We start from the raw sequence: 12,289 nt of genomic DNA, 5'->3' as shown, positions 1-12,289 counted from the left end.
AATTAAAAAATTTTTCAATACCAAGCATGTGGAGCATCTTTCACTAGCATACTGTGTTGGTGGCTTTGTAAAATTTAGATACTTGCATACAAATATTTATAGCAATTTTATTTGGAAGGCAAATCTAGAAATATCTATTACAGGTAAATAGATAAACAAAATGTAGTTTATCCATGCAGTGAAATACTATTCAGCAAAAAAAAAAAGGAATAGAGAAGGGTAACAGGACTATGCTGAAAATAGCCAGACAAACATTACTGAGTGAAAGAAACCAGATAAAAAAGAACACCTCCTGTATGATTCTGTTAATATGTAATTGTATAAAATGCAAACTAACCTATTGTGTTGGAAAGCAGATCAGTGGTTGTCTAGGGACAGGGTTTGGAGAGAGATGGATTGCAGAGGGACACTAAGAAGTTTTTGAGATGATGGGAATATTTGTTATCTTGATCATGATCATAGTTTCACATTTAAAAAATTACATCACAAAGTACTATTCCATACTGTCTTCACATAGTGCCTTTTACATATATACAGTTTATTGTATATAAATTAGAAAAAGAAAAATAAGTCCTGTTGATTCAGTCTAATGCTGATACCCTCCAGACGTTCCCATTTCTTTCAGAGTGAATGCTCACATTTTGTAAATGCTACATACTGGATTAGAAAGTCCTGTACTATCCACGCCAATTTTATTTTTTTTTATATCATCTCCTTTGATGCTCACCCCCTGCTCCTTCTGCTCCCCAAACTGATATCCCTCCTGTTTCTAAAACATGTAGGTATGTTCCCACCTCTGGATTGTTGCACTGGTTATTCCCTCTGCCTGGAGTGCTTTTCTTTCAGATACCCTCAGATGTTGCTCATGTTGCGCTTTGAGCTACATTGACCAGCCCTCTCTCAAGACTCCTGATTCCTGTCATCTTACCCTAGCAATTAAGTTATTTACTCTGTGTATTGTTTATTCTGTTCTCATCACTAGACTTGAGCTTCACCAGGGTAGGTTTTTTGTTTGTTTTTTTTTCTGTTTAGTTTACTGATGCTTGTGCCTGACACAAATTGGCACTCAAAAAATATTTGTTGTTAGTATTTATTTTTCACTGTTTTTTCTGCAGCTGTTTTTTTAAGTTTAGCACTTTTTAATTTTCATCTAGGATTTTCAACTTTCATACTTATTTTGCCAAAGTCTGAAGTTAATTTATATTGTACCCTTTCCTGTATGAGAACTTTAGGATGCTTTAACTCCTTGTACTTTCTTATACCTCCTCCTAACTCATGGTGTTACTGTTATGTTTAAAGATTTTTTTTTTGACCTGGCAATTTGTTAGTATTGTTTTATACAATCAGTGTTCATTTAGATTACACCATATATAGTTCTTTGGGCCTTTCATTCCTTCTTGAAATTCAAATATGCCATCTGGGATCACTTATCTTCTGTCTGAAGGAAGTATTTTAGTATTAGGGAAGTCCATGGTAACATACTTGAAGTTTTCATTTGTCTAAAAATGTCTTTATTTTGTTGCCAATTTTAAGATACTTTTGCTCACTACAAAGTTCTAGGTTGACAGGTATTTTTTCTCTCAATATAGTAAAGAAATCACTCTGATATTCTGGTTTTCATTATTGCTGCTAGGAAGTCAGCTATCAACCTAACTACTGCTCTTTTCTCTCTGGCTATCCTTTTTTTTTTCTCTTTATGCTAAAATATTTAATTAATGGCATCCTAGCTTTCATTATCTGTTACAAGCACTCTTCCACATCCATTGAAAATTAGAATACATCCATTATCATAGGCCAGTTAGCTATTGCATATTTGTTTCATATTCTTAACATTAGTCCACTTGAACCAGTCAGCATTTCAAACTGGCTATTCTTTAGATATTTTCTTCATCTTTGATGTCCTTTTGTTTCAGTATGAGTTTGCCTACCTAAGGATTTTTTGGTCTGATTGGAGCTCATTGGGCTTCTTGGTTTGGTGGATTTGTTCTAGAAATCTTTTCATATTATTTCCATTTCTCACTGTTTTTCTCTTCTTAGAGTGTCTACTGTACTACAGACATTCTTCAGCATTTTTTATTTCTTCAAGCATACGTCATCTGATAATTCCAAAGTCTGAAATCTTAGCAGTTGTCCTTTTGCAATTAAATATATCTCTTTTTTTTTTTTGATGAGTTATTCATTCTACTTAGAAAGTTCATTGTGAAAGTTCTTTGAGGTTTAGGATTAAGGTAGTGTGTTCCTCCAGAGAGAACTTGATTGTCTGCAACATTAAAGGCTCTGTGTTTGAGACCATTTCAATCTAAATCCCCAGCTTCATTAATTTCCTTAGGACTCTTAAGAAATGTGAATTTGGGCTGCAAATTTACATGATAGCTTGCTTTGATTATAACACATTAGGAACTTTTTTGTCCCTTCTCTGCCAGTCATGAAGGCAACTTTCCTTACATTCTTCTGAGGGTAAGAGGAGTGGGTACATGGGATAGGTTATTTTAGGCTTACACTTTTAGATTAATGCTCTGAAGGTCTCCTACTGACTTCCTTGGGCTAACTTGGAATTTGCAATCCTGTCAACCGAGATTTTTTTAAAGATTTTTTGATTCTTTCATTTGTTATTTTCTGCAGTAAGGTTGGTCTATATTATTTAGTCTGCTAGTGTACCCACATTAAAAAAACAATTATAATTGTGCTATTTTTTCATAATACGCTTTGTGATTTAAATGGCTGTGTATTTTGTCTTTTGTCTATTGGCTCATTTAATCATTTTCTAATTTGTACATTAAGCTTATTTCTTTAGGGTTTTGCTATTATAAATAACATAAACTGATTCCTTAGGTAAAAATGTTATCTATTAATTTATATTGCCTTAATTGCTATTGTGGTGCATTTTCCAAGTGTAAAAAACCTATTCTTAGTTATTCAAATCTTAAACCTTTTTTAAGGATTTGAATAACTTTTCATAAAGATACTGACCCACTCTCTAACACCTTACTTTGTTAAAATGTTTCTGTTTCTGCTTTTTGGAAGATTGTAAATTTATGGAAACTTTATAAATGATTCTTTTAACAAATTTTAACAAATGTGTTCTTATTAATTATATTTTACTTACTTGGAAACAATTATTTAAAATTTGGCCCTGGTAACTTCTTGCCAGTTCTTGTAATTATTATTTATTGCTATTTAATGTTCTATGATAGTTATCTCAAAATTTCTCCTCATTTCTCTAGAACCTACTGCTTGTTTTCTGCCTCACACCCTCCCATAGCCATCTGTATTAGTTTCTTTGTGTTTAAAAAGTACTTCCTTTGCCCTCCCCCCAAATCTCAGTGGTTTAAAGCAATTAACATTTATTTTTGTCACACAACTGACACTTAAACAGCTGTGAATCAGTTTTTGCAACCCTTCTTCACATATCTTTGTGTTCTGGGGCCCTGGCTGAGGGTGTCACTCCATTTGAGATATGACATTCTTGTGGCAGGGGGTGAAAAATAAGGAAGCTGGTATAAACGCATAATGCCTCTGAAAGCTTCTGCATAGAAGCAGTATATGTCATGTCTATATCCTGACACATGGTCAAACACAGTGGGAATTGCATAGAAATGTATGTGTCTTCCATAGGAGGCACATGACTGGCCGGAGTTAATCTGGAAGGGTCAAATAAATACTTGGCAACAATAATGCAATCTGCCGTGTCTCTTCTTACATTTAACTTTCTGGCATGAATTTTGTAGTGACTCATGTCCATGTGAAGTCTTGTTAAGTCTTCCTTTATGGCTTAAATATAGTAATTTCTATTGTAAAGATGAGTTATCTTACCTATGATTTTGAATCTACTTGAATATAAGCACGGTCAGAGATTCTTGTCTGCTTTGTTCAGTGTTTTCTCAGCACTAGAAGAATGCTTGGCTCATAATGTCATTTCAATAAAGTGTGTTTCCCATCTTAGTTGATCAGTTACTGTGTCAGTTACTCTGATTTTCTGTATCTTATTGTCAGTTCTCTTTGCTAGCATTATCCCCAAAGTCTTTTAGTGACTATATTTCCTCGAATTATTTTAATAAATCAGTTACCTATTTAACAAATTATGTTAATAATTCTAATACTAAATAATTTAATGAAGAGGGCAAATTTATATGAGTTTTTAACTCCTGGAAAATAAAGCCCACATACTTCTCTTCCTAGACTCTCATCACCCATGTCATTTAAAAAAAAAAAAATCCTCCCTTTAACTCCTGAAATCTAACTTCATGCTATTGCTCTATAACTATTCTTTACCTTTGACATTTCTCATTGTCTTTGACCACTGTTGAGCCCCCTCCCCTAAAAAACTGTTTCTCTAGATCCTAAGGGACTATAATACACTGGGGTGGTTGGTTGGTTGGATTTCTATTTCTAGGGCTCTTCTCTTTTTCTTTCCTTATAATGTTCCTCTTCCTTCTTCCACTTTTAAATGTACTGATACTCCCAGTTTCTGTTTTTAGCTCTCATTTCTTGCCTTGTGCTCTTTTTAGTGGAGCTCCCATTCATACAGCTTTCATATTTATTTCTTCATAGATGGTTTACAGATGTGTGTCTTATAAGTTATTGTGATTTTTTGCCCCCACATTTCCACTTGTGGCATTTCCATTTGAGTGTCTTAACCTTCACCTCAACCTCAACATGTCCAAAATTGAACTGTTTTCCTACTAACTGACTCCTCCCTTGGAAACTACCTCCTGTTTTGTAGATAGTACACCTGGCGTCTAAAAAGAACAAGGAGGAGTATCAGCATTTGTGTTACACCTAGTGCACACTAAGTACTGTGCTGCTCAATTAATTACACAGTGTCTGGCCCAGGTTTTACCTTTTGAGAAACCTTTTCCAAAATATCACAGGGAATCCTCTGTGATTCTTTCTTCTTGGGCCACTAGCAATACGTTTGTATTTAAACCACTAGATTCTCAGCATATGAATCTCCTACAATTCATATTTTTAGTTTTGTAAGCCTCCCAAAGACAAAGATTTTTATTTCATAATTTTTACCAGCACAGTACCCTATAGGTACAGTACAATTTAATAACTGCTCAGTGATTTTCCATTGGAAACAATGCCCCAAATTAGGGCAAGAATCTCAACCTAAATAACAAAACTAAATAAACTAAAACTAAATAACAAACCAAAAACTTAAAACTAAATAACCAAATTATTGAACCTTGAACCCAGTTGTACAGGGTAGTCCCTGAAAGTGGCAAAGGCTCTTATACATTAAGGATCACTTGTTGAACACATATTTACTGCATAACAGAATCTCCTTACCAATAATATACCCTCATATAGCCATTTTTATGTTGCTTTGCTAAACATATTTATAGAAGGTAAATATATTTAATTTTCTCTTCCCCATTAGGTGCACCAGGCATAATTTCCTCACCATATGCAGGGGCTGCTGGATTTGCCCCAGCCATTGGATTTCCTCAAGCTACAGGTGACTTTTTTTTTTTAAGTTGAATTTGAAATGGTTTTTTAATGATGTCCTATATTTTCTAGAAATTTACCAAGTTGAAAAATATTAGCATATTTGAAGGATTCACAGTAAAAGCAGTATATATATCAACCATAGAAGTGGCTCATTGTATGATACTCAGCTTCCTTGTCCTTACCAATAATTGTTTCTGTTCTCAATCCCCAAGTTCCACATCTTTTATACTATCCATTGGTACAGATAACTATAGGTTGACTATATTTAATAACCTTATATTTGCCCTTTTGGTTATTATATAAAATATATGGGCTTCATAAAGGATGTTTTTGCTGATAAGCTTATTAGTTACATGTTGAACAGACCTGTGTCTTATTTGTCTTTGTGTTCTCAATGCCTTTGATGGACACATGCAGTCAGTAAATATTTGAATTAATAAACATTTACTGTTCAACTTACTCATAAAGCGCTTTCCTTCTTTCCTTCTTCTGTCCTTTCAGAATATTACCATTGAGGGAATTTTAACTCCTCTCTGTGATGGAGAGGGTTACATTAACTAAAAAGGAAAGAATGATAGGGTTGAGGTTTAAGTTTTAGGGTTTTCATGGTTTTATGACATCTTAACATATATTTAATTAAGTGAATATTCTATCTGTTCCATTAAAATGAAGGCATTATACATTGTTTTTACTTATTTGATGGTCCTGAAAATTCAATTGATATACATTTGGAAGGGGATGATACATAGTTTCCCTCATTTTAGATACTTTTTTTGACACATTTATGTGTGAAAAACACTAGTAGATACAAAAAATATGTAAAGAGGACTCCTGAGTTTATAAGACTTTTAAGATTTAGTAGGAGGATATATACACACATAAGTTGTACTGTTGGTGGTATATAATACATGAAAGTTACTCAAAAGTTGCAGAATTGGATTGGAGGGGCATAGGAAGAAGTCATGTGAGTGACTATTGAGTATAGATTTCATGGAAAAGTATCCAGCCTGAGAAAGCAGTCTGCACAGTTTTAAAACTGAGCAGAATGAGTAGTAATGACCTCCTTAGACTGTCAAACAGAACAGTCTGCATATAAACTATATTGCAGTTTAATTACATGATTTTTGGTAAAGTGACCAGATGCTGCTATATATTATAAGAAATTTTGAGCTTAAAAAAACAATGAATTAAAGAACTAGTTCATGTTACATAAACTATAGAGATTTTACCTTAGATAAATTTTAAGCTGAGAACACAAGTTGTGGGACCTTTTGAGATAGTGTGCTTTTTAAAGTATAGTATATAGTATCAATACTTAAGTATTGCAGAACTTTCAGTAGTTCTGGAATGCATATAGGAAGGAGAGCTATGAAAAATCTTGCTGTAAAAGAATATTGAATTCTATAAATCTGTTGTTGATTGTAATAATGTTTATATAGCAGTTTACAAGGTTACAAAATGCTTTTCCAATAAATAATATTATATATTCTACATATGTACAATCACCTGATTTTTATTAATTTACAGTTTTGCAGCCATTACCACAGTCCAGTTTTAGAACATGCAGTACCACCTACTATGCGTATTTGTGACTTCTGCCTGGAAGAATTTTTTTTTTCTGGTATCTCTGATTTTATGGTAAAAGTCAAATGAAAATTGCATTTACCTTGTAGAAATGTGCTGGACTATATCTATTTCAAGAAACAGTGCTTATAGTTGATAGAACCTCCAAAAAAAGCCTAATAGCTTTTAAGACCAGTGAATTTGGTTGCAAGTATTGTATAGATAATAGAGTACTGAATATGAGAATGTCAAAGAATAAGTACCTCAACTTCCAGACAGAGTCTGTAGGGCAGAAAACTGGCCTTTGATAGCCTTATGATAAATTTGACACATTTTCTTCTGTATTTTTGCTTTTGTCTTTGTTTATTTACATAAATTATTCAAGTATTGTAACTCTGCAGATTACTAGACAATGAAGTGCTTTTGATGTTTTAAAAAGGTCTATCAGTCCCAGCTGTTCCTGGAGCTCTCGGTCCTCTCACAATCACCTCCTCTGCTGTCACTGGAAGGATGGCCATTCCTGGGGCTAGTGGTATACCAGGAAATTCTGTTCTACTCGTCACCAATCTCAATCCTGATGTGAGTTGAAAAGTATTACATGTAAATAGTCTTTCAGGAGGAGGTATAGTAACTTCTGATCTAGGATCATATTCAAATAAAAATGTTTTAAGTTTTTTTTAAGGACCTTTATTAAAATTCATCACTAGTATATATATGTGTGTGTATATATATAGAGAGAGAGAGAGAGAGAGAAGAAGTATATAAAGTCAATGCTTTAAACAAAGTCAAATGTTATTGTTATAAGTAAAACTTAAAATTTTTACCTCAATTAGACATTTATATTTTGTGTTATCCTTTTCAAACAGCTTATCACACCACATGGGCTTTTTATCTTATTTGGTAAGTTCCTTTTTGCTGTTCTTAATATTTTCTATGATGTGAATTGAACACTAATTCATCATTCAGTAATATTTATCATATGCCAAGTAGTGTGCTGACACTGAGGATAGAGTAGCAAATAAGATTTAGGAAGTAATTTCAATTACAAAAGTTCTATAAAAAGGGAGTAGAGATTATAATAGGAGCATATAGCTGGGAGAGTGAACTAGCTGAGGAAATCAAAGATGATGTACCAATAGAAATGATAGTTAAGCTGACTTTTGAAAAATGAGCAAAGCATTAGCCAGGCAGAAGGGAAGGGCAGTGTCCTTTCATAGATACTAACAGTGAGAGAGAACTCCTGGAACATGGAAGCAAAGGAAGTCCAATGGAGAACATAAGGGAGAGACTTGTTGAAGCTGGACGAGGGAGAGGGGTAAGGTCTCGAAGAACTTGATAAGCTAAGTTAAAGGAGCTTGGTTTTTAAACTAAGAACAATGGGAAACCATTGAATAGGTTTAGCAGGGGACAGGCTAATGAGATTCAGGTTTTTAAAATAGTCTCTAAACTTTCTAACAGTGTTCCTCACTCAGTTAAAAAAAAGGAGCACATTTTCCAAGTTGGTTCATTGAATATGATTCATTATTCAAAGATTTCATCCACCTTTTAGTGTATTCACTGTATTTAGTGTAATATGTACAAATATAAGAGCAAAAAATAAGCAGTATTTAATGAAGATTTTTTTAATAAAAACTTTTTTCATAAATGCATTTAGTGAGAAATATGGTTTAATATGTTTCATTATTTTCAAAAATCTTAATTTTGATTGACTAGTCCAAGGTCTGATTCTAAATTCACTTTATTTTAGTACTTGATCCTCTGTCATCCTTTCCTGTTGTCATAACTGGAAAAGATACTTCATAAAGATGTGTGATATAATGGAAGTGTTCAGTGTTGCTGTACACTAATTTTGATACTAATTTTCCAGTGTAATCCACTAATTTTTGTTGTACTTAATTTGGAAATGTTCCATATTTCTCTTGTTAAGTGAGTTGATCTTGAAAACTGTTGCATTAGAATATTTTTTAAAATATCACCCTCAGCTTTAAGAACAAATTATATGTGTTATTTTTCTTTTAAAGAATATCTGCTTCCGCCACTTATAATTTCAGAGGAGGACAGCAAATTTGGAATACTTGTCTTTCTGTTTTAAACTTTAAAAGTCCTCTTCATCTTTAAGTTCAGTAGTTTTAGGTGCTTGCCCACAAGATCACCAGCACCCCTTTGGGTGCCTTGCATATTTGCATAGGCACGCTCTTACCTCATTGCAAAGTATGGTAGTAATGTGACTAAAGGTCTCATTTTTATAATACTGGTGATACAGTGTAGCACATAAGCTGCAATACATGTTAATATACTGAATGAAAAAAATGAGAGAATGCCTTTCATCTTGCAGAAATTTCTGCCTATAGTTTCATGTATATATTAAAAATTAGTAAAATATAAATTTTCATAATGGTTTATATAAACAAATCAGCATAAATAGGATTTATTTGCCTCTCATACACCAGTGAATCATTCTGCCTGTCCTTTGGGATGTGGGACTCACTTTGGGGAACACTAGTGTAGAAAAATTGAATGTAATCAGATCACTTGGGAGGATTTTTGATAGTCCAGATGTGAAATGATGATGACAGTTTTGATGGTAGTGAGGATGGAAAGAAGTGAACAATTGTGAGAGAGATTTAGGCCCTGGAGTCAGTGAGTGCTGGTGATGGGTTGGCTGTTGGGGAGTTTAAGGAGAGAGAATAGTCAAATGATGACTCCCAGATGTCTGTCTGGAGCAAATATGTGGATGATCATAATATTTATCAACAGAGTTGATGAGCCCTGGAAGTGGTAAGATGGAAGGGGAGATGAATTTGTTTGGGACATGTTAAATTTGAAGTATTTATGGGACATGAAGTGAAAAAGGGTGAACAGATGAATAGATTTGGAACATAAAAAAGATACAAACTTAGAAGTAAATGTATGAAATTGCCTAGGAAACATATATGAGAAAAGCCACCTTTAAATATGTTAGGAAAATTAATTAAATATTAAACACAGGCATTAAAAAACGTTTATCTTTTTTTAATTAGGAGTATATGGTGATGTGCATCGAGTGAAGATTATGTTTAATAAGAAAGAAAATGCCTTGGTTCAGATGGCAGATGCAAATCAAGCTCAGCTAGGTATTAAAATTATTAATAATAATGATAAACTTATATACAAATTTTCCTGTAAATTAAACAAACTTATAGCTAGTACGAATGTAATTTTACTGGAGAGTGCTTTCATTATTATTTGAACCCCCTTATATTTTGAGATTAAAAAAATACTTACTATTCTTTGAAGTCTGAAGTTGATTTATCTCCTTGAACATATTGGTGATGTTTAGAGCTTTGATTCTAGGGTTTTTCCATTAAGTTTAAACTAATAAACATGACTTATTTTGTTTCATTTTAGTTTACTTACTTGGTTGTTTGTTTCCCTTCCAAATTAAGTTTTCTAGACCTGTTGCATGACTTAAAAGTGGAGATGAACTTAATAATAAAGGGGGAAGAAAATGTCTTTCCATGACCTTACTGTTCATTGTTAAAGTGACTATTAAAATATTGCTTTCAGATTTGTTATAAAAATGCTTTGCTCGAGATTAAACTAATTTATTGAATAACCATTTCCTGAGTACTTGTTATGTTCCAAGTACTCTGGAGGTTCCTAGCACTCTGCTAGGAGATAGTTATTTCTTGTTCAATTGCTTTTCTTTCATTATAGTAAAACAAAATCACTTAATACATTTCTGTATGTAAAAGTCTTGGATTTAAAACCATTTTAACCCTCAAACTGACAGTATAATTTTAAATGACTAAATAAAAGGAATTTGTGATAATTTAGACAAATTTTACAGAGACCCTACCTTGATAATCAAACTCTCCTGATTTTCTTCCTGTACACCAGCAATGAACCATCTGAGCGGTCAGAGACTGTATGGGAAAGTGCTTCGAGCTACACTGTCCAAACATCAAGCAGTGCAGCTTCCTCGGGAGGGACAAGAAGATCAAGGTCTCACTAAGGATTTTAGCAATAGTCCTTTACATCGCTTTAAAAAGCCTGGTTCTAAAAACTTCCAGAATATTTTTCCACCATCAGCCACTCTGCATCTTTCTAACATCCCGTATGTACCTAATTATTATTCATTTAGATGATTAATAATGTATATACTATATGGTTTGTGAGGGTTAGAAACTCTGAGATTATTCTAATGTAGCAGTTGTCCTATTCACTAATTTCTTGTGATATGATTTATTTGCTGTCATGTCTTAAAAAGATTATATCTCAGTTATACACTTGAAAAGTGAAAGCAAAGTTTTAGTTTTCTTTCCACATAAAAAATTAGCAATGCTTACCTTTCAGTTACTATGGGGCATAAAGTTTCTGCAGAAATACTTCATTGGTACATCCTTGTTCATCCTTTTGTATAAAAGTAAAGACTCTTAATTAACCAACTTAGCAAAATCAAATGCTTTATGTTTTTAGGAATTTGGTAAAAATGAATTCTCTTTTTTTATAAGCTATAAAGCTTTTATATATATGTTAATTACTTAAAAGCTAAAAATTATTTTCTTATGACCATTTTACTTGTTCAGTCATATTCTAACTCTGGGATCAACAAACTACAGCCCATGGATTAAATCATCTGTTTCTGTGTGGCCTGTTGGCTGAGATTGATTTCTTACATTTTCAAGTGGTTAGGAAAAAAGCAAAAAAATATTTTGTGATTTGATAAAATCATATAAAATTCAGATCTCCCCTTTCATAAATAAAGTTTCATGGGACAGAATCACAATCAAATTCATTTATATATTATCTGTGGTTGCTTTTGAGCTACAGTAGCAAAGTTGAACAGTTGCAACAAAGACTGTGCAGCTGTCAAAACCCAGTGTATTTAATGTGTGGCCCTTTATAGAAAACATCTGACAACACCTATTCTAGTTCTTGAAATCTCTGACCTACAAAGATGGCAATTTTCTTTAAATTAATCTAATACATGAGGGGAGATAAGCTTTGGGTAACAACTTTAGATTATGGGGTTGTGTGTGCACTTAAAGACTGAGAACAGAGAAAGGTAAATAAAGTTCTGGAATAAAGAATTGGGGCTAAGATAGTTGACACTCTATGATGTTTTCACAGCCCTTCTGTTACAGTTGATGATCTGAAGAACCTTTTTACAGAAGCTGGATGTTCAGTGAAGGCTTTTAAATTCTTTCAGTAAGTCCATGCTTTCAAGAAATACATTAACAATATTTAATATGGCATGCAAATTTTTAAGGTAGTTAAATGACGGTTTTTA

General features: G+C 33.0%; 1 protein-coding gene across 8 annotated transcripts in view; it reads left to right on the top strand.

Annotated features, from left to right (window-relative positions):
* The window catches only part of PTBP3 (polypyrimidine tract binding protein 3), an 87,105-nt gene that overhangs the window by 69,583 nt on the left and 5,233 nt on the right, over positions 1–12,289 (top strand). For all 8 annotated transcript variants that reach the window (XM_036915652.2, XM_036915650.2, XM_036915648.2 and 5 more), the window contains 6 exons: positions 5,384–5,461; positions 7,457–7,596; positions 7,884–7,917; positions 10,038–10,130; positions 10,897–11,113; positions 12,130–12,207. In XM_036915652.2, the coding sequence (XP_036771547.2) occupies positions 5,384–5,461; positions 7,457–7,596; positions 7,884–7,917; positions 10,038–10,130; positions 10,897–11,113; positions 12,130–12,207 (640 nt within the window). The remainder of the gene's footprint in view (positions 1–5,383; positions 5,462–7,456; positions 7,597–7,883; positions 7,918–10,037; positions 10,131–10,896; positions 11,114–12,129; positions 12,208–12,289) is intronic.

This window comes from Manis pentadactyla, chromosome 3 (genome assembly GCF_030020395.1).
Source record: "Manis pentadactyla isolate mManPen7 chromosome 3, mManPen7.hap1, whole genome shotgun sequence".
Taxonomy (NCBI): Eukaryota; Metazoa; Chordata; class Mammalia; order Pholidota; family Manidae; genus Manis; species Manis pentadactyla.
This window is presented reverse-complemented; position numbering and strand designations above follow the sequence as displayed.